The sequence below is a fragment of the Sceloporus occidentalis genome, unplaced genomic scaffold, assembly GCF_023333645.1.
Source record: "Sceloporus occidentalis isolate IW3139 unplaced genomic scaffold, rSceOcc1.0.p SCAF_139, whole genome shotgun sequence".
Classification (NCBI taxonomy): Eukaryota; Metazoa; Chordata; class Lepidosauria; order Squamata; family Phrynosomatidae; genus Sceloporus; species Sceloporus occidentalis.
In genome coordinates this window covers 640,355-668,308 of record NW_028317119.1, presented here as the reverse complement: position 1 = coordinate 668,308, position 27,954 = coordinate 640,355, and the positions used below count along the sequence as shown (strand labels likewise).

The window sequence follows — 27,954 nt, the reverse complement described above, 5'->3', positions numbered from 1 at the left end:
ATTTCCACTCTTTACGTGTTCACTATGGATTACTTGGTGATGTGACATTTTTGATCCATCCAACAAGTCTGGTTATGCGGCTGTAAACGCCGAAATATTTGGGGATACCGCAGCCAGCACCCCAACTCACCAATCCAGCTTGAAACCAGCGCCCCCCTGGTTCTTTACAAACTAGTGGGCTGCCAGAGTCACCCTGAAACACAGGAACATTTTCATCTCAAAACTGTCCGCACAGACTCCAACAAGAATTCTAATGCCTCCAAATATATATATATATATATATATATATATATATATATATATATATACTCTATCCTGCAGTATAAACAACCTCAATGTTAGTATACTCACCAGGCATGCATCTTTACTTCCATCTCTGTATCCAGCACAGAACATCCTTGGAGAAATCTGATAGCGGTAAAGTTCTGAACAGATATCTTGAGAAATCAGCTGTAAATCCACCTTTTGGAGCGTATCACTGGTAGGCCCTAAGGTTATTCAGTAAAGTATTAAATAATATAATATCTTACAGAACCAAATGCTTGGTAAAAAAGTAGCAATGTCCAACCATTGTGCTGAGTGATTATAACTAATCAATAGCCTGTATAAGTGAATACAAAAGAAACCCCTACCTATTTATCTACATGTAACTATATCTTACAATAATCCACGAAAATTGTACTTCTGTTTACCACATGCCCTGGTACATTAACTCTAGTTACCCAAAGAGGACAATTCCTGCGGCTGCTAGAATTTATTTTCACTTGTTGCTGTCTTCAGTTTTTGGAGAAATAAATGCATTTTTGACAAATTCTAGTGGCTGCAGAGGAACTATGTTTCCTTGGTTACACTTAACACTGTCTTTACTTAGTGATTGTTAATCCAATTACAGATTCATTTGTGAAATCCTAAAACTCTGTGATGCCTATCACCACCTGGAGTGATGTGGACATTTCTGGTGCTGGTATCTTGTAGCAGTGCTTACGTATTTATCTGGTAATGTTACTGCCAATATGCATTCTCAGTTGAATGCCATGAAGACCTTATGGTGGTGGAAAGCATGCCACAAAAAACCTATGCTGTATGTGGAAAATTGGTAGATTCTAAAGAAAATAACTAAAAGAAGCAATAATAACCCAAAGGTTTCAAGGGAAGGCTGAAGCACTCACCATCCTCTGTGACAGCGCCCCAGCCAGTCACCCAACAGATATTTCCAGTAGGAAAGTGGTGGTTGCTAGCAGGGAGACAGACGGGCTGAACGTGTGGGGATGTGAGAGGGACAGCATGGTCCAGGAGTACAAGTGCCACGTCATAGTCATGGGACTCATCGTCATAGAAAGGGTGGATAACCAACCGTGTGACCTTGAAAGACATTTCCTTTGGGCTGTTACGGCTCAGTCTGACCTTACCCAAGGACACTGTCCATACATCAGGCGAAGAGTAACTACAAGAAGGGTGAAAAATAAGACACAGGGCAAAAAAAGGAAATCAGATAATAGCATTATATATATAATATCAAAATCCAGATGAATCAGAAGTTAAGGAGCAATTAAGTTCTGTAGAGTTACACATAGTAGTAAATAAGATAAATGTGTGAATGGCAACATCAGCATCAGAGAGATAAAATTGAATGCATTTAAAACACGGCAGATTTCAATTTTTTAGCAAATTCAAATTGTACACATTACTGTAGTTTCACTTCCTCTTTAGCAAATAAAGTAAATATACATGTTAACCCCTCACCAGCCACTTCTCAAGACAAAATCTCCCTAAAATTGCTCTAGGGTTGTTGTATTGACCATCTTTTAAACAACATCAGATTGTTCTGCTGTTCATATATTGCTGACCAGTGTGAGTTTATACATTCCACAACATATAACTAGTAACTAACTATAACTAGTATTACCTTTTGTGGTGTTAAAACCAAATATACAAATATAACACAAAAAGGTTCGTCTACTTTAACAGATATTTAATAAGACAAAAACACAGGCCCAGATTTCATGCAAAAAAAATACCTTTAAACAACAAAGATAATGCACAATATATATATATAAAAAAACCCGTAATTTCACAGCGCACTGCAGTTGCGCTGTGCACTAAAAATGCAATTTAGTCACTGGCCTCATAAATATCTGCTGTAGAATATCATGGTCGCCAAATGTGGTGTTAAAACCAAATATAAAAATATAACACAAAAAGGTTTGTTTACTTTAACAGATATTTAATAAGAGACAAAAAATACAGTAACATACAATAAATGAGTGACAGCCCAACATACAGTGCAACACTTTCCAAGACTAACCTGCAACCTAAAGGTCCAACATAACCCAGCACACCACCGATTACCCCATCCATGCAGGATGGTGGGCAGAGAGAGACTGAACTAAGATTTTGCATTCAACAGGCATATTGAATCACTGTAGGTGTGCCCTCGTTAACATATCAAAAGACGTGATACAGGAAGAGTTCAACTGACAAAAACATTGACAACAATACTTATGTCACCACACCTTTCTTGATGGAAACAATGAGCTGCAGACAGGATCCACCTATCAGACACCAAGGAACCACCACACATGTGTGCCCCACGGACTTGGAGGCTTGCTTGCCATGGCCACTCTCCCTCTTGTGAGATTGTTCCCCCAACTAGGCGACTCGCTACACGGCTCCCAATGGCCTGGACTCCACAGTCTGTGTGAGGTAAATTTGTGTTAAATATTTTATATAAAACTTTGTTCTGTCCAGTTGAGCTTTTGTTTCATCAATATCTTCTGCTAATGATGCATTCAATGTCTGTGGTATCATTTTATTAACACTTTACAGTGCCAAGATCACAACATGTGACAAAACAACACTATAGTGTAACTATTTCAGTTCCACAAAAATACAGCCGAGTACTAATACAGTGTCTGGTTGTGGTGTTATTTCCCAAAAAGTTGTGAACCATGTCACCCATACCATGTGACCAACCATTTCTTGTAATTATGTAGCTTGTGTGAAACCTCCTTACACTATTTTCCTGTAATATGCCAAGGAAGTTATGCTAGTTACATCATCTCTATGCATCTTACCGCATTTCCTTTCATCAGATCCGTCAACACAGTCATTTATGGAGTCACATTTGGCATTTGGCTTCTTTACACAGTTTCCATCCTCACATTTATATGTAAAGGGACCACAAGGAACAGCTGTTGGAGTGAGAATCCAAATACTATTGACCAACTTGCATTTGCAGTCTTGTGTAATGAAAACAGAGGAAAGGAGATGAGTGAAAATTAAATTAAATAGAAGATACTATGGAACAAGTGTGAACATAATGCAGCTGGATGAGTACTAAGTATTAAGTGTTAAGATTGACAGAAGAGAGGACAAAAAGAAAATCATGATGATGTACATGGTGGAAGGAGTAAGAAAATAATTAAATGGACACCTTGGTGGCAGTGCTCCTCGTCAGTGCCATTTTGACAGTCCGTTTTGCCATCACAGACCTGCAACACACTGATGCATGAGCCAGCTTCTGAGCATTGGTATTGAGCCGGGCACACTGTGAGAACCATCAAAGAGAAAGTTTTCATTTATGATGGTGTTGAAAGTGAATTAGAGGGATACATTAGAGTTGGACATTGTTATTGAGGTAGAATGTGTGAATATGTACCTCTAACTTTATTTTGGGCAGTTTGACATTAGAGTGAATACTTGTATAGGAGAATGTTTGTTACTTACCACAGTTTCTCTCATCTAGTTCATTTGGACAATCCTTAACACCATCACAGAGAGGCACACACATCCCATTTATTACACACAAAAACTCCCCTGGGCAAGCTGCAGAAATAAATGTAGTTAGGCAAAGTAATAATATTAGCAACCATTACAATTTCCCATAGGCAATATAATTAAAGATACAATGGCAATACCATAACAAGAGTCAAATGATATAGCTAGAAATAACATGAAGAATCATTTGCTTAAAATACTCAGAAACTATTAGGGTAACTTACGATCTGATTGATTGAAAAGGCTGTAGGAAGCCTGCACGCCTGGCCCAGTCAGTGTGGTAGGGCAGCTAAAAGATATAGTGACATTGCCAGAGATTGGGACAATTCTTTCAGCATAGGGCATGAGCACGCGTAGTCCACACATCCTGCAGACAATTAAAAAAATCCATACTGAATCCAAAGGGATTTCCAAAATCCACTTTAACAAGTTCTGTTTATTGTTAGGGATGTGAGTCACACAAGCTTTCAAGACCTCAGAACAAAGATCGACTTGATTCCTTAATTTGAGTTTCTACCAGACTTGGGCACCAGGGCGCTCTTCGTGCTCGTCTTCGGCAAAAAAAAAAATCTTTGTATTCCGCGAATATTCGCCCGTTCCTGTCTTCTCTTTGGGCGAATATCCGTGGACATTCTTCATGTTCGTTTTTTCTTTGTTTTTTCCGGGTTAAGGGGTCAATGCGCCAGGAGTTTAAATGTCCGTATGAGCAACTCTATTGGTCAGTAGCTTACCTGGCGGGGGCGGTCCGCCCCGGGTGTCGGCACGCCTCCATAAATGATGCGCGCTGCAACTGTGGCTGTGCGTCGGGACTTGACGTCAAATCCCGGCGCACAACACTGAAGCCACGCCCACCGTCTTCCGCGCTCACTGCACCGGAAGGACAGGACACAGAAGAAGAGGAAGAACGAACAGGAGGAGGAAAAGTGATGGAGCAAAGGTAGGAAAATATTCAGGGAGAGTGGATTAGTAAGTGTGTGAGAGTGATTGGTGTTATGCTGTAGTTTATGCTGAATGTTTGTGAATGAGGGTTTCAGATAGCATGAATGTGTAAGTGTGGGGGGATAGCATGGCATAGGGGGGCTGTAATCACATTCCTATCATGCCCAGATTCCAGCATGTACTGGCTGCCTAGGTATGATAGGAGTGTGATTGCTGTCATCAATTATTTTTTTTGGTCCAACTTTGGTGTGTTAACAACACTTTTATTACAAGTAAATTACACACCAAAATTGGACAGAAAAATTAAATAACAGTATTAATATATATATATATATAATTGCAAACAGCAATCACACTCCGATCATGCCAGCACATGCTAGAACCTGGGCATGATAGGATTGTGATTGCTGTTAATTATATATATAAATATATATATAAATATATATATATATATTAATATTGTTATTGATTTTTTTGTCTAATTTTGGTGTGTTGCTTTTAATAAAGTATTTTAAAGGTTTTTGGGTTTTTTTGGTTTTGGCCAAGTGAATGCTGAATTTTCAGTTTCGGTCCAAAATGTTCATTTCGGTGCATCCTTACTGTATACTAAGCCAGTCACTGAAGTGGTAGGCCTACACCACATTAATGTTTGGCTTAGTATATAGTCATAGGGGTTGTACTGCAGTATTGTCAGTGTCTGGCTCAATGTATAGGCACACATTGATGGTGGTACAGCATAATCCCTAAGTATATAATGATAGCAGTTATGCTGTACCACCGTCAATGTGTGCCTCAGTATAGAATGATAACAATTATGCTGTACCCCTGCCAATGTTTGCCTAACCATAGAAACTATGCAGTTTTAAAGTGTGTGTGTGTGGGGGGGGTGCCACATACAGGATCTGCCACAGGTCCCAAATACTCTAGGTACGCCCCTGCGTCGTTCGGCAGTCAGGCCTCTTTAATTTCATTAGGCGCCGGTGGAGTGACTGCCGCATGACGGCCACTTTCAATGTCGCTCGCTTTGGTGGCGCAATGGGCCACTTGACTAGACTTGCCCCCCAGGCCTTAAGCTGCCAGCCCTCCCCTGATTATGACCACTGACTGGTGACGTAAATAACACTGATAATCTTCTTATTATGGCACCTGTCAGTGGGTGGGATATATTAGGCAACAAGCAGACATTTTGTCCTCAAAGTTGATGTGTTAGAAGCATGAAAAATGGACAGGTGTAAGAATCTGAGCGACTTTGACAAGGGCCTAATTGTGATATCTAGCCAACTGGGTCAGAGCATCTTCAAAACTGTAGCTCTTGTGGGGTGTTCCCTGTCTGCAGTGGTCAAACATTGTCCAAGGAAGGAAAAGTGGTGAACCGGAGACAGGGTCATGGGTGGCTAAGGTTCTTTGAAGCATGTGGGGGGTGAAGGCTGACCCGTGTGGTCAAATCCAACAGATGTGCTACTGTAGCTCAATTTGCTGAAAAAGTTAATGCTGATTCTGATAGAAAGGTGTCAGAACACACAGTGCATCTCAGTTTGTTGCGTATGGGGCTGCGTAGCCACAGACCAGTCAGGGTGCCCATGCTGACCCCTGTCCACTGCCGAAAGCGCCTATAATGGGCACGTGAGCATAAGAACAGGACCACCGAACAATGAAAGAAAATGGCCTGGTCTAATGAATCACGTTTTCTTCTACATCATGGATAGCTGTGTGCGTGTGCATATGGAACCAGGATGCATCCATGGAGACTCCACCTTGCATCTTACAGGACTTAAAGGATCTGCTGGTAACGTCTTAGCAACAGATACAACAGCACACCTTCAGACGTCTAGTGGAGTCCGTGCCTTGATGGGTCAGGGCTGTTTTCGCAGCAAAATGAGGACCAACACAATAATAGGCAGGTGGTCGTAATGTTATGGCTGATAACTAAAAGTGTAAGGTGCCAACCTTTAACTTGGGAGTTGGACTTCTCTCATAGTGTTTAATTGGTACCTTCGATTCTGGATTTGCCACTGTCCCTGCATGCATGGAGCATATGTGTACCGTCGTGTCAGCATGTATCCTTCATAGCGCAGAACAACCCCATACTCTGGAGAGGGAACCTGAGATGAGTGTCACAGAAAGAAAACATATCACTATAAATAATATGATTAAGATGATAAACACAGAATGGTAGATAAGAATCATTTGGCCCATCTAGTCTACCTATTTTTTCTGATGTAAAGACTCAATCCTTAATCATTACTTGGTCTAGTCTTAGATTCACGACAGCCATATACCTATCCTATGCATGTTTAAATTAATTTGCTGTAACACTCTACCACGTCTACTGGGAGGTTGTTCAATTTATCCACCACTCTCTCTGTAAAGTAAAACTTCCTTACATTACATATAAGCTTCTGAGCCACTAGTGTTAGACTTTCTAACAAATAAACCCTCAAACCAAGCTCTTAATTGTATAGTATAGTACAGGGGTGTCCAAGTTTTTTCTGCAGTGGGCCACTTCATCAGAATTGTATACGTGCGAGGGCCTCACTTTTCACTGTGAGAAAATATGGCCTTTAATAAAATATGTAGATTAAAGTAAATGACACAAAACCTTTACTTTTTCTCTCACTGATTTCTGGGCCTAGAAAGTTTTGTGACTACAAATTCAGAATTCTGGATAAGTAAAAATGAAATAGTTCTATTTATCCTAGGGATGCACCGAAATGAAAATTCTGAACCAAACCCAAAAATTCAGGGTTCACTTAGCCGAAACCGACCCCCCCACCTTTAATAAGAAAATCCCACACTTTTAATAAAAGTAAGTTACACACCAAAATTGGACAAAAAAATCAACAATATGACTTGGCATGATAGGAGTGTAAATTGCTAACAGCAATCACACTCCTATCATGCCAAGTCAACCAGTACATGCTGGTACAGGGTGGCTGTAAGTGATGTGCAGACCCCATACTGCTGTCAGCATTAATACACAAGCCAGGTTTCAGCATGTACTGGCTGACTTGGCATGATAGGAGTGTGATTGATAACAGCAATCACAGTCCCATCATGCCTAGGTTGCAGCACTTACACACCCATGCTATCACACACACACTAATTCATTCATTCACAGATTCATTCCCTCAATTATGCATACTCATTCAAACACCCTCCCCCATCCCCTTACCTGCACTGCAGCTCTCTCAATGCCGCTCACAGACTTCAGCAGGGGGTGCGGCCTCCCTCTGCGTTCTCTTGTACTGCACAGAGGAAGCAGGACAGGAGCAGAGTCATGTGATGTCACGTGAACTCTGCTGAGTTCTGCTTCCTCTGTGCAGTACAAAAGACCCTCCCACAGGTAAGTAGCAGGGCTCTTATGATGTCGCTGCCGGTCTCACGCGGGCCGCACCTCGAGGTGCCGCGGGCCGCACCTCGAGGTGCCGCGGCCCGCATTTGGCCCACGGGCCACATGTTGGACGCCCCTGGTATAGTATGATCACATAAACCATAACTATAATTCTTCCACCAAAGGTAATATCTTATATGGGGATACCACTATTTTGAAACTGAAAAACATAGCATTTTTGTTGTTTTGCAGGGATAAGGACAGGTCAATCCCATTGACTAATTTTTACCAAGCAGTACTTAAATTCAGCCACTAGATGTCTGTCACTCATTAATACTCTAGAACCTAATGTATTTCTGCTAAGTAATCTTAGCATGCGACACTCTCTGGATACAACTAGAAATACTGCACCTGAGGAAATATCTCCTTTTAACAGAGTATGCTTAATTATTTTGAGATCATTATTGTGCCAAGTAATGTCATGCAAAAAGGGGAAAAATAAATTACATATGTATATCCATATATTTGTCAGAAAAAGGTAAATAGTTACTGTAAAGTATATACACCAACTTAGCATCATATTGACCTAATTTTCTATATCACAGGTCTATTCATATAACCAACAAATTAAATGATAGTTACAAAAATAAAATGACAGAATGTTGACAAACTTACTAGTTCTTAAATTTTTTTTTTAAAAGAAACGTATGTACTGTGTTTATTTGAAATACTGTATTTGCTCGATTATAAAAAAAAGTTTTTTTTCAGAGCAAATGTTTTGAAAAATACCCCTCGTCTTATAATGAGGTCTGACTATGAGACTAAGATCCAGATCCCTCGCAGCGCTGCAGGGGGCCTGGATCCTCCTGTCTGGTAATCTCAGCTGCTGCTGTCACTTACACCGGGCGTCTATCACCGAGCACCGGCGAAAGTGCCGGCAGCAGCGGAGATAGTCTATGTGTGTCGCGCGTACCTTCCCTGGCTGCCAGAGAGAAGAATGCCCTGCAGCGCTGCAGGGAATTCTCTTCTCTGCCAGCCGGCGAATGTCCGCTTGATGAACCCAGACAACCCCCGCTACTGCTTGTACTTCCACCGTAGCTTCTATGATGCAGCACCGGCGTCACATGACCTTATGCTGCTCGTAGAAGTTCCAGCGGAACACCCACTGCTCCCACCAGACTCCAGGGAGTCAGAAGCACTGGTAAGTCGGGGGGGGGGTGTTGTATGGGTAGCATAAGGCTTTTCTGCCTCCAGAAATGCCTTATACCCCCCTATATGCCACTCTGTCCCATTTATTTATTAAATATAAAAAAATAGTTTACATGAATTAAGGGGAATGGGAGGGCTACAGTACCCAGAAAGATTATCAGAATTAGGGTTATTTAATTTGGAAAAAAGACGGTTTAGGGGGGATTTAATAACTATGTATAAATATATAAGGGGGCAGTACTGAGATCACTCCCAGGACCTATTTATACCCAGGACTGTATCTATAACAAGGGGACATCCTCTAGGGCTGGAGGAGAGAAGGTTTCTACACCAGCACAGATGGGGGTACTTTACAGTAAGAGCGGTGAGATTATGGAACTCTCTGCCAGAGGAAGTGGTAATGGTAAACTCAATAAAAGAGTTCAAAAGGAGCCTGGACGTGTTTCTTGAAAGCAATAATATTACAAGTTATGGATATTAGATTAATAGGGACAGAACATTGATCCAGGGATTTATTCTGATTGCCATATTTGGAGTCGGGAAGGAATTTTCCCCCTGGTATGGGGCAATTGGCATATGTTTCATAAGGGTTTTTTGCCTTCCTCTGGATCAACACAGTAGGCACACAATAGGTATATAGGTTGAACTTGATGGACTTTGGTCTTTTTTCAACCTTATGAACTATGTTACTATGTTAATATTTACTAGTAAAACTTTTTTCCTATAGGGTCGTCTTATATTCAGGCTTTTTCTTTTTTCCTAAATTAATATTCAGATTTTGGGGGGTCATCTTATAATCGAGCAAATACGGTACAAACTCTCCTTCATACTCAGTACTGTTACTAGTTGTGTAGGTAGGCAGTAGAAGACTCCCCAAATAGTACCTCCCCACAAAAGTACATAGGAAAAAAATATGTATGACACAATGTTCATTTGATGTTTAATGTTCATATATTGAAGAAAGATTAGTGTGTTGTGTTCTGGTGGAAAGACGAAATGTCTTAGGAGGGCTGGATTAGAAGGGTTGAAACATACTCCCCCCCCCCTCACATAAATTTAAACAATGCATAGTACATATAGTTGCAGGTGAGATGAAACAGACAAGGTGAGATGACTAGTTTAGCAATTGAATTATACATTACACAAGGCCAATTTGCCGCTTTTTAAAGGAGAGGCTTGCTGGAGTTAAATCAACATGCACAGTAAAATGTTAAATGCCTTTCCGCAGTTTTAATGTTTTACTGAAGGCTGTAAATCCTGCTACATGTTTGGTCTTTCAAATAATCCCAGGAGGACCACTTTGGTCTGATTCATATGCCAGTTGGCTGTCTGAGACAGTGATAAATATATTTATATGGCTATAGACGCACTAGAATGAACAACGCCTTGTTAAATGATCAAGTATGTTTTATAGAAGGTATTGCAAAACATTTCCTGATAAATACCTGATTATGTAACATTATTTTGTGCTGTCTATTTATTCTTTAAAAGGTATAGCAGCTGCTTTGTCCATTTCATAATGTTTTATGAATTGGCTTCTGAACAATTCCATTGTCTGTGTAAAGTTGATCATCCAGACAATTTTCTTAATTTAGTAAAATGGAAAATTTGCCCTCAGTTTCAAATGAATACTAGCACTGTAATTTTCCCAAGTTTTTCTTTGCAGTTCTAGAATGTCAAGGTTTTATTCTTTTCATTCTTGAAAAATGATTTGTTCATAATAATACACTATTATTGGTGTATATTCCACACATCCGATTTGTATTTATTTCTTTCCCAGGAGTGTCAGAGTATACTTATCCATAGTGTTCAATGTATTTAATTGTTTTCCTAGTTTTATTGTATTAGTAATGATTGTGTGACCTTACATTTCCATTTGGTTATTTCCTAATTTTCTACGCAATATGCTTATTCGGTTGCTTTTTTGTGCAAATTATTAATCTGAACATATTGCTATTTAGACAATGCCTTAGATCATTGGGTTGTTGCTAGGTGAAGGTAGTCCCTTATAGTGTTTTTTTGTTTGTAACTCCATTTTTTTTGTTATTTCATTGTCACGTGAGATATTTTGTGGCTGTATAAAATAAAGCATAGACAGTGCTTACAGTACCACTAAAAAGGGAGCGGGTGAAAGCAATAAAACTAAATAATAATTTATAACACAAATAATGAAAGAAAACATTGCCATAGTATCCTGACAATTGTCATACTTTTTTTTCTTTTACACAGTATAGATTTTACAACATGAACTATAAATTGAAATTAAGATATACTTACTCCAATATAAAACCATGGGAATAGCCTACTGCAAATTAAAAACTGAAGGAATGGGCGAGAGGATGTCCAACTGGTGTGCTCCACCAAGAAGCCAGAATAATACAGACAGATTTGCAGAGAAAGAGAGGTCCAGTAACACTTCTCTTTCTCTATGTATCTATCTGCAATATTCTAACTTCTTGGAGCCAAGGCACACACCATGTGGACAACCTCTCCATCGTTCCTCCAATAGGGGGAGAGGCTTGGGCAGGGGCTTCGCCCTTTTGAGGAAGTGTTCCAGAAGGCCTGGTCAGAGCTGATGCTGTGGAGAAGCAGACGAAGAAAGAAGACAAGTAGAGGCAAGAAAAGAAACAGAGCTGCAGGAAAGGAGACTAGGACAAGAAAGGGGTCATTGGAGAAGGTAGGGAGACATTGAGAAAGAGTCCACAAATGCACTTGTAGGAGGTCTGTCTGAGGTCTGAGTGAGCTGGCATGAAAATATGTTGATATGACCAACATATTTCCACGAGCCGCACATTACATGTGAAAGAGGCGCACGTGGGTTGCAAGCCATGGTTTTGCCACCCCTGATATACACTTGCATTCTAAATACATAGACATTAATATGTTAATATATATGTTGGTATAACACTTTTCATTCTTCTGGGAAGGCTTCTCACAAGATTTTCACAAGTATTTTGCCCATTCATCAAGTAGGGAGTTTGTGAGGTCAGGCAGTGATGTTGGACTAGAAGGCCTGGCTCTCAATCTCCCTTCCAGTTCATCCCAAAAGTGTTCGATGGGGTTGAGTTAGGGGCTCTGTGCAGGCCAGTCAAGTTCTTTCACACCAAACTCATCCAACCTTGTCTTTATGGACCTTGCTTTGTGCACTGGGTCACTGTCACGCTGCAAGCATATCATTGTCCAAAATGTTTTGGTATGCTTCCCAGAAGAGTGGAAGCTGTTATACCTGCAACTACAGAATTATGCCTAATCTATGTATTTAGAATGCAATGTCATCAAGTTCCCTGTTGTAATAGTCAGGTGTCCCAATACGTTTGTCCATATGGTGTAGCTGTTGCTGAACTACAGCTCTCATGATATAAGTCATTATGAGGATCATGGGATATGTAGTTTCACCGTATATTATATGATATATATATAGTCTAGCAATTAGGAAAACAGTATTAGCTATGTGGAAAGATTGTGTTAAACCTTAAAATGAAATAAAGTTATTAATATACATTTACATTATACCGGTCATGCTTTCATTTGTTATTGTCAACCTTAAATGTTTAGTTTAACAATTGCAAAAATACATTTTCTGTACGTATTATAACATAATACATTTGAGCTGGTTATTGGTTATACATTCAGAGACATTGACAAAATATCTTTGTAAGAAAATTTCTTGTTGATTTTGGGGGATTTTAAAACAGAGCGTAGAGTGTAATTCAACATTTATTTTTGGGGCTCAATTTCAGGAACAAATATTAGAATATCAGCTCACATGTTGTTATGTAGCCCATTGCCCAGTACTTCTAAGAGGAGACAGTAAATAAAATAAATATATTTTATGCTGTTTATGTACATGTTATTGTTCTTTAACCCCTTAAGGACAATAGGAGTTATTACTCGTAGTATATTGCGGGACTGAACGTTTTTCAGTGTTACTGTTTAGCTGTGATTTTCTTCTTTCTCATTTTGTGCTCCCACACATATTATATATTGGTTTTTTCAGGACAAACAGGGCTTTCTTTAGATACCATTAATTTTATCATATCATCTAATTTACTATAAAAAAATGATAAAAAATGGGGATTTTTTGTTAAAAAATTACTTTTTCTCACTTTTTAAACAAAAAACTTTTACTCATCTGCAAAAACGAATGAAAAAACCTGCTAAATAGATTCTACTATTTGTCCTGAGTTTAGAAATACCCAATGTTTTTATGTTTTTTTGCTTTTTTTCTGCACGTTATGGGGCAATAAGTACAGGTAGCGTTTTGCTATTTCAAAACCTTTTTTTCCAAATCTGTTAATTCTGCCCCCCATGTGGAATTTCGGGGTATCTTTGAAGCCGGCCAATGCAATTTACCCCATCAAATCATATATTTTTAAAAACTAGACACCCCAAGGTATTTGAAATGCTGGTATTTTAACCCTTTCCATGCACTAATTTTACCACCAGCCTTTGTGAAACCTTATGGTAGTACATTTTTTTTGTATTTTTTTCACACATGTTGTACTTCAGGTATAAAATTATCGCTCCTGGTATATGTCCGTGTCACACAACACCCCAATATGTGTTCAGCAACATCTCCTGAGCGCAGTGATACCCCACATGCATGGGTTTGTTGGGTTATTTGGGAGGTAAAAGGCCGCCTTTGTGAGGTGTGTATTTTTATGCCATTTAGACATCTGATCCTACTGCCCCCATGTCCCATATTTGGGACATCTTTGAACCCAGTCAATTCAATTTACCCCATCCACTCATGCATTTTTTAATATGAGACACTCTATGGGCATTTGTAATGCCAATATTTTAACTCTTTCCATGCTGGAATTTTTGTAAAGATAAAGAATTTTAGGACTTGCTTATTAATTTTTTTTTATTTTTTTGGTGACAGTGGGGCTTTTTACATGTTACCATATTTTTTTTATTTTTTTTAAAAAACATTTTTGAACAATAATTATTTTTTTTTCCCTGTCATTAGTGAGCTGGGCTCCATTGACCTTGAATGGTTGGATGCAGTACCTGCATTCAACCTGCAGGAGGAGCTCGAGAGTTCTCAAGAGGGTCTGGATAGACCCTCTGTGAACTAATTTTCTATTGTTGATGCCATCCTGTGAATGACGGCAACGTCATTTACAGGATGGCACTTGTGGTTGCTCCACGGAGCAATCACAAGGCGATCGGGGTAGGGGGGTAGTGTTACTGACATGCCTCTATATCGAGGCATGTCAGCAACACAGTTTATGCTTAGGCAGCGATTCCGATCGCTTCCTAAGCTGTTTTAGCCGGGCGGCGGCCAATTTTTCTTCTGGGGAGGGCTTTCCTCCCCGGATCCATGGTCCTCGATGCAGCTATTTAACGGCAGCCCGTACATGTACGGGCATTGTCGTTATCTCGTTGCATGGCAACCACGTACATGTACGTGGATTGTCGTTAAGGGGTTAAAGGAGTAGAACACATTGATACGCTATCTTCTACTGTTGTTGCCTCTTTCCACTCCAACATTCAGGATTTCACCAGCGCCGCACCCCTCCTGTGGAATTCCCTTCCCCGTTCCGTCAGACTTTCTGCCACATATGCAACTTTCAAAACCTCTCTGAGAACCCACCTGTTCAGAGAAGCGTACAACATTCCTTCCCATTACTCCCAACCATCATCATAATCAAGCCATCTGAACAATCAACAGCTTCAACACATCATCGGAACCAGATCAACTCATCCCCATCCAAGCAGTCCTCTACTATTGTCTCACTTCCCCCTCAACCACCGACTAGATTGTAAGCTCGCAAGAGCAGGGCCCTCTTCTCCTTTGCACCAGTTTGTTATTGTATGTGTTATTGTATGTGTTTCTAAATTGTTCTACGGACTGTAACAGTCAGATGCAATGTGATGTAACACATGGCTTTTGTGGACTAGGTCCAAGAGTGCCACAGGTAGGTTTTGAGTTCAAGTTCAGGGTCTGCTGCAAGATATTCAAGTCAGTTGAAATTATCTACTCAAGGTTTGGTGAGTTGTACCTAGTGCTATATATAAGAGTAGAAGGGGCTCTCTTTGTGAATCATCCATCTAAAGTTCAACATGTATTCGTGATTCTTGTGCACTATACAATAGCTACAAAATGTTCCCTAACGTATATGAATCATCACTATTCTGATGGTGTCACAAAGGTCTTTTCAGAATCAAGGCTAACAAGTGTTTTATATTATTCCTTTTCTTTGTTTGCTGTAGCTGTAATAATCTGTGTACTGCTGTTATTGAATCTTTCTTTTTCATATAGCCTGATATGCTATGTTAATATGTTTAGCTGATGGCAGGAACAATGTGTATGCCTTTTACTTTTAATATTTTACTTCATTTGCATTGAAAAAAACACCGAACTATAATTAAAACTAAGGTATGATCACACTAACACATCCTGTAGATTGTTTTAAGAAAAGAAAACGTCTAAGATTTGGCAGTCCAGATAACTTCAAGACTTCCCATAATATCTGGGGCAGTTACAGAGTGTGTTTTGCACTGATCATCAATTCCGGGCCCTGTCTAAGGAGACTGGGCAAGGATGTGTCTTTGTATGAAGATCTGTTTTCTCTTAAACTTTCTGCCTATGCCCTGCTTTTTACAATTAAAGGCCATGAGACTTTTAGTATAAATCAAGCCCTGAAAAATATTGTTCAGTTTTTTGATACATGTCTTATATATAGATATATTTGTTTGATTTTGTTTGCTGTTATTTAAGTGAGCTGTAGAGACTACAGCTAATCAGATGACAGTACTGATCCATCTGTTCTAATACAATTATGAGCATTGCAGAGAATGCAACACTGCTACTACTGAGCTGTCACTACAAATATCCAGAGTGGGATATATGCATTCTGCTACGCAAGTGGCTTTACTATTTATTCAACATGAGCAATACTCACAGTCATGTTCCAGGTACACTGAGGTTTTGGGGGGTAGTAGCTTGGGTAGTATGGGGTCTGGAGTTGTCCTTGGATTTCCAGTCCTTCTTTTAGCATGATGCTGTGTTCACAGGCTGGCAACAATAATTGCAGGGTTACTAGTTACACAATCATATTTCTTTCCCATCTCAATTTACACCATCTACTGTATACCAATATCCGCTGTCTATCATTTTGGTGTGTACATTAGCTGCTTTGCCTGCCCTTACCTACCAATGTCCCCTCCTTAAATTTTCTCTTGCTTACTTTGAACAGGCAATGGTTGCACTGTGAGTATGAATGGGTCATAGTAACTGTACATCCCTTGCTTCCACACAACCAGCATCACACTACCCGAAGACAACACCTCAGCCACTGGTTCCTGACGACTGCATCCATAATGTCTGAAAAAGTAAGAATAAAGAAAATCCAAACACTAAAAAAGTTAAAAATATGACAAAGGGTGAAGTAAACTTTACCTATAAATTACTAGTTCATTTGCCAGCAATTGCAAAGCTTACTTTTTATATATTTCGAACTTTCTACCATTGGCAATGGTACAATGAATGGCTGAAGATTAGACTATACATGCATCTGTGTACACCCACAATACACACAAGAAATTTTAAAAGTCAGGCATGCAACCCTGAATCAGAATTTTATTAAGACTAAAGTAACTAATGCTAGTTGTATACAATATTTTTGGTTGTATTGGTATTCTGCAAGTAACGCATTTCATCCCCTTATATCTTTTCAAGAAAAATAATAATTCAAATATGCTGTTCTTTATATATTGATTGTTATCCCTTATATAACATAAATATAAATTTAAATACGGATCTGAAAAGGTAGGTAAAAATCTATTTAAAAAAAACAAAAAAAACATACTGTGTATAAGACTAATAAATCTCATTTTATGTAGCTGGCTGATTCATTATTTGTGAATTGTGATTTTACTTGGGTCCTCCTTTGAACATACCACTTACTTTACATAAGCTGAAGTCTGCAATATGACTCCTTCCTTTGCACATACCACCACTTAATTTACATACGATGAAGTCTGAGATATTTATCTTTTCATAGAAAACATGTGATTTTTATGTGTAATCTTGGAGCAATGGCAGATCCATAAAGTGTTAAGACACGACACATTAATGTATAACCACCTAACTATAAAAATATTGACTCTTTACATATAAGGTAGAAGAATAACAAGTTACATCCACATGGGCAGTCAAGTTCCAAATTACAAAGCAGATTGCCTCTGTGCAAGGGAACATCCCTATATGTAGGTTTTGACCTACATGGTACTCCTCAATGAGGTGTCTATCTAAGCACAAGCAAGAAGGTCCACACCCAGAGCCATTTTTAAACTCTTCCTCTTAAGGACAGTCCTTAAGACAATCAGCACTACTTTTAGTGTTGCAGTCATGATAGTTCTACCTTATGTCAATGAAATACAGGTCTCATGATCCCATAATACCATTAGTCAATATGAATCGTTCATATTTCTCATTGCCAGAGGATTCTGATCTTTAAAAATGCTTTTCATTAATTAAGGAACATGCTAGCCATCATACAGACTTTAATACATAATAGCAGCGTGTGCCCTTCAAATTATAATTTTCTACACCTTGGGAAACCATATATATGGTTTCTTTAGAATCCCACTATGAATGTTGCCTCACTGTCCCCAGCTCCTAGGCTTGCAGGGCTTGTGTTCAGCAAAAATGAAAATTATAGACCAATAAGCCTAACATCCATAATGTGAAAGGTATTAAAAGATTGCTAAGAGAGCAAGAAACTGCTCAGTGCAACAATATCATTACTAGCAGTCAACATAAGTTTTATGAGCATTAGTCCTTTCTTGCTTGCGTTTATGAAACTGTATGTTACAATGTGGGCTAGGATGGATGTGAACTATGTAAATATCGCAAAGGCTTTTGATATTGCGCCAAACAATATATTATGTGATTTATCAATGATCTTGAATAGAGCACTGAAACCATCAACTCAAGATTCACAGATAGAACAAAATGAGGTAAGGTAATTAAATCAGAACGGCATGGTATGTGCCTGAAAAGTGATTAAGCAGCAGAGGAGACAAGTCAGTTAAATGGCAGACGTGTTTCTACATAGGAAAATTTAATATTATACATTTGGAGAAGAAAAGTAAGCATCCTATTTATATACAGAAGGGCTGCTTATTAGTGAAATCCTCTAAGGAGATGAATCTGGGAGTGCTTGTTAGTAATAGGCTTTCCTGCAGTAGTACAAAAGGCAAGCAAGTAGCTTCCTGAATTGAAAGGGGGGTTAATTTACAGAATAATAATATAATATTGCCTCTCTACAGGATATATATCACCGGTAACACCAAATTTTGAATACGTGACAAAATATTTTGAGCCACGTCATTAAAAAATACATCATTACTTGGAAATGGTTCAGAGATGACTACAGGGTGGATTACAGTCCTTGTGCTATGGACTATGGAGGCCAAGTCCCTCAAACAATGTGTATGGGTAAGTGTGTTAGAGGGAGTCTGTATCAGTATAAGTGTGTATGTGTAAGTGTATGTGTGTTAGCATGAATATGTATGCGTGAGAATGTGTTTGTTATAAACACGAAACATGCGAGTAACTAAAAGCCAGTAGCCATCAATAAGTGAATATTTCACAAAATAGCAGTGTGCTAAAATGTACATGAAATTTCAAAGAACTGTCGCTTTCATTAACCCCTTGATGACAATTGCCGGTCCGGGCACGTCACGGAAATTCATGTCGATAACGACAAATGACGTGCCAGGACCGGCACGTCATTAAACGGGTGCAGAAAGCGATCTATTTTCGCTTTCTGCACCGAAACGGCGTTGCTGTAATGCCATTATCGGCACAAAGGGGCCATCTCTGGCCCCTCCCCGGGGCGTCAACATCCGCCATACTTTGTATGGCGGCGGACGCCCGTTTTAAAAGCGTTTAGGAGGCGATCAACGATCGCCTCCTAAACTTAAATGGTGTCGCTGGAATGCCTCGATCAGGAGGCATCCAGCGACACCAAACACTTACCTTTGGATGGGCTGTGACCGCTCCGGAGAGCGGTCACAGCCGCAGCTGCCGGTGATCTTCGCCATCTGCAAGATGGCGGCGGTCCGGGAAAATTCAATAAAGAAACAATAAAGTCTAAAAAGTTCGCTAGACGGTCTCCAGACCCTCTAGAGAACTCTGGCTCCACTTGCAGGTTGAATATAGGTACTGCATTCAACCATGCAAGTCAATGGAGCTCAGCTTTCTAATCACAGTGTGATTAGAAAAAATAAATTAAAAATAAAATAAAATTAATAATAATTAGAAAAAAAATAGTAAAAAAACAGTAAAATGTAAAAATAATTTCCCACTGATGTCACTATCAGGGGAACCTTCAAGTTGAAAAAAAATGTTAAAAAAATAAAAAAAAAAGGCAAAAAAAAAATATATATATAAAAAATATATTTTTGTGAGCAAGTCCTAAAATTAGCATATTAGCTTAAAACAATTCTCGCATGGAAAGAGTTAAAATACTGGCATATTAAATGCCCATGGGGTGTCTACTTTTAAAAAATGTATGATTTGATGGGGTAAATTGAATTGGCCGGGTTCAACAAGGTCCCAATTAACACGGGGGGAAGGATGGCCACACATCTAATTTCCAATTAGAAAAATGCACACGTACCAAGTGTGGCCTTTTAGTTCCCCCCAAAAATGACAAACCCATGCATGTGGGGTATCACTGTACTCAGGAGATGTTGCTGAACACATATTGGGGTGTCGTGTGACAGCGGCATATACCAGGAGCTGTAAATTCATACATAAAGTAGGTGTGTGTGGGAAAAATACACACACAAAAATACTACTGCAAACTTTAAAAAAATGCTGGTGGTAAAATGTGTGCATGCAAAGAGTTAAAATACCAGCATTTAAAATACCCTGGGGTGTCTAGTTTTCAAAAATATATGGTTTTGTTGGGCATACTGAAATGGCCCGGCTCAAAGATGTACCAAATAGGGCACGGGCAGTGGATCCCCAAATGCCAAAGTTCAACATTGAAAAATGTGCATGCCCCAAATGTGGCCCTTTTGCCCCCAAACAGCCAGGCAAAATCATTCATGTGAGGTATCGCTGTACTCAGGAGATGTTGCTAAACACATATTGGGGTGTTTTTTGATAGTGACATATACCAGAACCTGTTTATTTATACCTAAAGTAAAATGTGTGTGAAAAAACAAATGCAAAAAAATTACTACCATAAAGTTTGACAAAGGCTGATGGTAGAATAAGTGCTTGGAAAGGGTTAAAATACCAGCATTTGGAATACCCTGGGCTGTCTAGTTTTCAAAAATATATGACTTGATGGGGTAAATTGCATTGGCCGGCTTCAAAGATACCCGAAATGGCACATGGGGGAAGAATTACCAGATTTGGAAAAAATGGCTTTGAAATAGCAAAACGGTACCTGTACTTATTGCTCCATAACGTGCAGAAAAAAGCAAAAAAACATAAAAACATTGGGTATTTCTAAACTCAGGACAAATAGTAGAATCTATTTAGCAGTTTTTTTTATTACCTTTTATAGATGAGTAAAAGATTTTTCAACTAAAAGTTAGAAACAGTCATTTTTTTCTAAATTTTTCACCATATTTTATACTTTTTTTAATAGTAAATAATACGATACAATCAAAACAATGTCATCTAAAGAAAGCCCTTCTTGTCCTGAAAAAAACAATATCTAATGTGTGTGGGTTCAGTAATTGGGAAAGAAGAAAATTACAGCTAAACACGAGCAGCGCAGAAATGTTAAAACGGCCATTGTCACGAAGGGTACAAAAAGTAAAATCAGCCTTTGTCACGAAGGGGTTAAATTTTAGTTACCATGTATCCATACAGTTGTCACAATGTTGTAAAATGCTGTATCAGCCGGGAGTATGCAATAAAATATAAAGTACTTAGCTGTCAGTAGTTTAACTTCCTCATGCTATTGTTAATCCGCGCACTTTATGAATGTCGCTAGTTTCGCCAGAACTGGTCGGGATTTTTTGACCTAGTACCACTTTTCCTATAGGAAAATACGCTGCCAATGCCAAATTATGTTTTAAGATGACTACAGTTTATCGACGCTTCGGTAACGCCCAGTACCACACTGAATGTATCAAAAATGTATAAACCCCAATTTAAGTAAAACAACTAAGTAACATGGTTTATTCCAGCTTTCTTGGAAGGTAGAGTTCGGTAAGAGCACAGAGACGGTAACTGGATTAATATATAGTTTAATCTGATGAATGTCACAGTGCATTTATACTATACTATTTTCCTAATAAACAATTTTTTAAGAGACACACTACAAGCAATTATTTTGCCTCCCTGCAACTCATATGTGTTCTTTGAGCATTTTACTGTGGTAGCATGCAGGACTTCACTATCCACTTTTGGTCCCAACATGTACACATGAATCATTAGACGACTACTCATTGCGCACAGCGAGTTTATATTATATTGCATATACTGCCGGTTGATACAGTGTTTATAACATTTGACCCCAGTTGTGACAACTGTATGGATACATGGTTATATATGTTGTGTTTGTTAGCATGCGTGTATATGTGTAAATGTGTGTTAGTATGAATGTGTATGTATGTTTGTTAATTTGAAAGTGTGTGCGTATGTATGCTAGTACATATGGGGTCACTTGGCTTTACCTGCTTCCCGGGCCAGAAGGTGCCAGTTCTGCCTAGGATGAATTAATGGAATGATGGATATCAGCTAAAACAACAGATTTAGGTCTTATTTTCTATGGAGAAAACATGCTTACACGGGATTGTGATTATCATATGCAAGTATATTCAAGGACAACACACAAATCTTCTCAAAATAGGTTCCTAAAATAACTTATAGTGTCTTACAGGAAACATGGGGCATCCACTAAGGTTAGCGCAAAAGAGATTTTATCTTAAGCAAAGGAAATATATATTTTTGTAGTGAGAGCTGGTAAGATGTGGAATGCAAGTGAGGTTTTTTTTTTAGCAAATTCAGTTAATAATTAAAAAAAAAAGTTGGATGCCTTTCTGGTGAACAGACATTCAGTATTATAACATTTTAGATTGGGTAATCCAGGAAAAATCACTCCCGTGTGACTGTTTGTAACATAATGAATTGTGTCAAAAATAGATATGAATGTCACAGTGACATGCCGAGAAACTGAATGTCAAAATGATTCTTTCATGAATTGACCTCTTAAGCCTAATGGTAGGACATACCATTTTCGTCCTGTGCACCACAACAAAATGCGGTAGATGTCTTTTAAACCTAATAGGGACATACTCTACAATTCATTGAACATCTAATTAATGTACTTGAAATGAACTGACTACCGGCTGGACCTATTACCTATAAGACAATTTTTTTGTCTTGGGACAGCATTTAAGAAAGCTTGCCTCAATGTTACACAAGCTTAAGTTCATTTATGTCCAGCTGACATATATTAATATATTATGAAAAGTTCAAATATGTATTGCCCCATTCAATCACATCTTTTTTATTCTCGTCTTTAAAATTCTTTGGTTAGTAAGAATGATTCTGTATCCTTGTAAAGGACAATTATATTTTATTTTTAATGTCAATGTTTATTTTCCTAGGTCACAATACCTGTACTGCTTTAGCCATTTCTTGGTTTGTGGTTCCAGAAAATACACAAGGTGCCCAAACTTACGAAGTGATGAGATGAGTCTCCAAGGGGGCAGCAGAATCATACATTGCCAGTCTGTCTCTGCAGTCAGGGCGAGTCCATTTGAGCCAAAGCTTCAGAAGACTTGAAGGAGGACCTTGTAGATGCCACACACATATTGGAGAGAGGTAATCTGGGCCCTTCAAACGAATTTCCTGGCCAGCCCTCACATAGGTGTACCTATAGCAACCTGAGAGTCAGAGGAAAAATATAGAAGGGGGAGTTAAACATAGTATAACACAAATATAGCGGTTAATTGAGATCCAGGAAAGAGGGAACGAGAAAGGCAGAAGTAAAGCTAAAACATAGGTATGAAAAAGTCAAGATAACATACCAGATTTTGCTTCAATAGTTTTAAAAATAGTAGATGTTTAAGTAGTTTATAAGATATGGATGTACATTGCATTGTGAAGTTCAGGACAGACGGCTTATAATGTATTTCAAAAACATGCTAAACAGTCTAAAATGAAATGTTAGCATAACATACACAGCTTTATGGGCTTCATAAAATACTCCTAAAATACTAATGTTTTCATAGAAAGCGCTACAGACATGTAACTTATCTGGCTCCTAAGAAATAAGGATGTATAATAGCAAGGTCTGTCTGACTCATAAATATTAGTTGCCTTCTAGAAAGTATATTTTTTATAATAGTTTCTCCTTTTTTTTCAGAATACATTTGATTTTAATTTAAAATCAAAAAGATATAACTGAAACAATCTTTTAGTGAAAGATGTTTGGAATCCAATAATGTAAAACATCAAGAGCTTTAACCCTAGAGACCAGTAAAGAAACTAGCTTTTTGCTTGGGGCATACTGTAAAATCCAGTTTAGATTTCAATTAATGTTTTTTTTCATATTTGACAGTTCCACTGTAATGATAATAATAATAAAACTTTAAAGGTCTTTCGATTTCTCAGTACAATATACCACAGATACCATGATAAATATAGTTAATATTGAACTAAAGATTCAGTTGACATAACTGATATAGAATACATCCTTTATTTTATGATGAATCCAGTATTTTTTCTCATGTATACATTCATTTATTCTCATTAATAAAATCTCTTAAAATGGAAAGCTGAAAGGAAATGAAAAAGGTAACTGAATTGAAAGGAAACAGAAATAAAAACTGCCCTACCAACACCCGAAAAGTGCAGCTGCTTGTCCTGCCAACTTGCCTCTGAAAATATAATTCAACATAAATTAAAATGAAATAAAAAGGAGCACAATGGACTGAAAATAAAAGGATACCTTCTATATGACATGATTACACAGAATACAAACATTAATAACAGACCAGATCATAACATTATTACTGGAACTTTCAGGCCAGCATCATAGATCACAGGTGCAGCCTGGATCAACAACTATGGCATTTGGCCACATGTATCCAACAGGTGGCAGCACACTAGAAATTATATTGGATGCCCGAACAGCCTCAGGTGTATATGAGGATTATTATAGACTAGAATGTTAGCAATAAAATGCATGCAGGGAAGGGCACCACAGACATAGTTAATCTACAACTCTAGAAGTCTTGCTTTTGGTCCTGTGAGTTGGTTTTGAACAAACACCATTCATCTTTGTAGGATAACTATGTGTGGATTTTTAATAAACATAAGTAATTAATATGTACCAGTGTACATCTCAGAAAAGATGGGGTATAAAAAGTGATAAAGGGGGAGGTATCCACAATATTTTGAAATGTGTATGTGTGAATTTTCACCCATTCAAAGAACATTTGTGAGGTCAGGGGTTGATGTTGGATGAACAATCTGCATTCCTGTTCATCCCATAGGTGTTCAATGGAATTTAGATCAGGGCTCTGTGGGGACCACTCAAGGTCCTCCAAACCATGTCTTTATGGATTTTGCTTTGATGGAACCACAAAGCTGGAAGCATACAATTGTTGAAAATGTCTTTCTATGCTATTAACATTACCCTTAACTGGAACTAAGGGGCCCAACCCAAACCCTGAAAAACAGCCAAATACTTATATACCTCTTCCACCAAACCTTATGGGAGGCACTATGCATTCCAGTAACTAACATGCTCCTGACATCTGCCAAACCTAGATTCATTAATCAGACTTTTAGGTAGTGAAGCTAGATTCATCATTCCAAAGAACATGTTTCCACTGCTCCAGAATCCAGCCGTAGCTTGGCATTGCACATAGTGATCTTTATCTTGCGTGCAACCGTTGCAGCCATGTAACCCCATTTTGTAAAGCTCCTGATGCACAGTGTTGTTTCTAGAGGCAGTTTGGAAGTATGTAGTGAAAGATGCAACAGAGGACATGATTTTGACACACTTCAGCACTAAGCAGCCCCGCTCTGTGAGTGAACATCGTCTACCTCACCATGGTTGAGCTGTGATTACTCATAGACATTCCCACTTCACAACAATAACATTTACAGTGGACCGGGCCAGATCATATTATGACAGTGCCATGTTTAAAGTCACTGTGTCACAATGTTTGTCTATGGAGTTGGCTGCCTATTTTATACACCTGCTAGCAATGGGTGTGACTGAAACACCTATTCGCAAGGTGTCCACAAAGTTTTGGCAATATAGTGTGGAACCAATGTGGAACCTACAACTTCCACAATCGGAAGAATAACTGTTGAATGTCTTTTGCCGTGTGAAAATATGGGCAAACAAACATAAATAAAAGTGCAGTATACAAGTGTGCAAATATTATTTACTCTTCCTTCCGCCTGCCTCTTGTTCTTTGTCTAGATCTCATTATTAAGTCTCTATCCTAGTCCTATCCTCCCTGCTTCCTCATAGTTTCTTAAATCAACTTTTTTAAATTTAATACAAATGTGCGAGAAATGTATCTTACATTGTACCCATTTTGTCTTTCACAGAAACTAACCCTGTATATCCAGTGATTCAGGGTCCACATGGTACTGATCAAATATGTAGGTTCCTTTTTTGCTAATCTTGGATTTCAGGACCCTGGTAAGTGCTGTCTTAACAGATGACACGGTGACATATGGGCTGTGAGTGTCCGGTACCTCCAAGCTCACCCAAAAGTAAACCATCAGACTGCCTTCCCTAGAGAAAATAACAATGGATGCCACAGTAAATAACAGGTTTTTTACAGCATATTGAGATAGAAAAAAAAAGAAAATGAATGAATGAGTGGTCATTCCCTATTTTATTTTTAGTTTACCCGCAATATTTTTTATACCATTCTTATTTGTATAATCCATTCTCTAGTATGGGTAATACTGTATGTTTTAAAATAAGAACATTATGGTGCCACTAATGACAAACACTCTGATTTATGTACAACATCCAACAAATACAATAATACCCTGCATGCATTGTTGTTTTTTAAATGCTCCCTTATACTTTTCTGTTTGTTACTTTAAAACTTGTGGGTTGGGGGGAAGTGAAGGGTTTTTTTTTTATATTTCAAATAGGATGAATATGGGGTCTTTCCACGCCTAGTTTTACATTTGTAACCTTTTTTTCATTACATTATAATATGGGATTCTGCACAGAAACGCCCAAATTACAAAGTTTACGCATTCTTTCAGGTACAACATTTTTCCTACCTCTACCATTGTGATGTGTCATGATATTTATATTCCATCTTGCAGAACATTGTGTGTTTGTCATAACAATGTAATTAAATTCACTTTACACATTTAATATATAAAAATGTAACATGATATAATACATATTGTTATTTATAAAGGCCACATAATCCCAGGTAATGCCACTTCTGAGTTGACATTCTTTTGTCTGCTGCGGTAACATGTTAAGAGGGTATCTGTGGTTGGTGAATAATGTTGCATGACTATTTTATGTATTTATATTACCTTAATAAAATGGTATATTGAAGTTGAAAGAAGGTGTGCTGGATTCACTATATATTTTTTTAAATGCTAGACATATTTTTGAGACATTCTAGATAATGTGCACAACACTGTAAACTATCTGTATTTTACAGAGGATCTCACCCAAAGGCATAGACTGTGCTGGAGTTATAATAAACGGCCAATTCGGATGCCAAAACAAGTCCATTTACCTGCGGAAGAAGACACTAAGTTACATGGTGGGGTAGTGAAGTCACGACAAAGAAAAGATGGTATAAAGGGCCCCTATATACAGCTTTGGACTTTTAACAAAGGCTATGAAGAAAAATAATGGCAGAAAAGAAGACTATAAAGGGCTACTGCAAATTTTTACCCTTAAATTGCAAACTAAGTTTTGGAATGAATTTGTTTCTATATTGATGCAGAAGGTGAGATGTATTTGATATGACGATGACATACAAAACGGTTCATTTAAATCACCTTAAAAAAAAACATTTTCAAAGTTGAAGTACTTGTTGCAATTTTTGGATAAGACATTTCTGACCTATAATGCATATTGAAAATTAGATAATAAAGCCAGCTCTACTGCAGACACAGTAGATGAGATGATAGTTCTTACATGTAAAAAAATTTTTGAAAACAACATTTGGCTATTAACTGTTTACTTCAGAGTACCAAGCAACCCTGACTCAAATCCATGTTCCTCCAAGGCCAAGTTGCTTAGAGTAGTTGTTTCAGACTCTGACAACTGCTCTGAGCAACTTGGCTTGGGAGGAACGGGGATTTGAGTGCTCCTGGGAAAGGGCAGGGCAAGGTACACCTCGGAGCAACTTGGCCTGGGAAGACCAATGGCTTCTGTGCCAGGATTTAAACTAAATTAAAATTTTAACCCCTTCATTCCCAGGGGTTTTTGGTACCTCAAAGCCTGGAGCAATTTAGCCATTTTTGCTGTATGTCGGTTCAGCGATTATTCTCCTTTCCTGCGAATAGTGTACCCATGTAAAGTATATATTGCTTTTTCAAGGAGAGAGAGGGCTTTCTTTTGAAAAAAAACCCTATTTTTTTAATATATATTTTTCCCTCTGAATCCTCACAAAATTAGGTAAAGTAATGGAAAATCTCCTCCAAGTTCATCAATTCAGGTGTCCTGATTTCAGAAATACCTAATTCACATAGAATT

At 38.3% G+C, this 27,954-nt stretch overlaps 1 protein-coding gene across 1 annotated transcript; it reads right to left on the bottom strand.

Moving 5' to 3' along the window:
• Positions 1-22: 22 nt before the first annotated feature.
• Positions 23-26,162, bottom strand: LOC149281077 (transmembrane protease serine 6-like). The gene is made up of 13 exons (XM_089499768.1): positions 26,123-26,162; positions 22,924-23,128; positions 16,453-16,589; positions 16,168-16,280; positions 6,709-6,818; positions 4,002-4,144; positions 3,727-3,825; positions 3,434-3,547; positions 3,075-3,191; positions 2,514-2,694; positions 1,170-1,444; positions 352-488; positions 23-193 (listed from the first exon to the last, which is right to left on the bottom strand). Exons 1-13 carry the CDS (start codon positions 26,160-26,162, stop codon positions 23-25), a joined length of 1,842 nt encoding a protein of 613 aa, XP_089355894.1.
• Between the last annotated feature and the right edge of the window lie 1,792 nt (positions 26,163-27,954).

Excerpts from the sequence above, each read along its gene's own strand:
- LOC149281077 (XM_089499768.1), bottom strand. The coding sequence starts at position 26,162 with ATGGATTATACAAATAAGAATGGTATAAAAAATATTGCGG. Across the intron at positions 6,819-16,167 it reads AGTGTACCTGGAACATGACT|GTTCCCTCTCCAGAGTATGG; the intron begins GTGAGTATTGCT and ends CACTCATCTCAG. Across the intron at positions 3,548-3,726 it reads ACTAGATGAGAGAAACTGTG|TGTGCCCGGCTCAATACCAA; the intron begins GTAAGTAACAAA and ends TGGTTCTCACAG.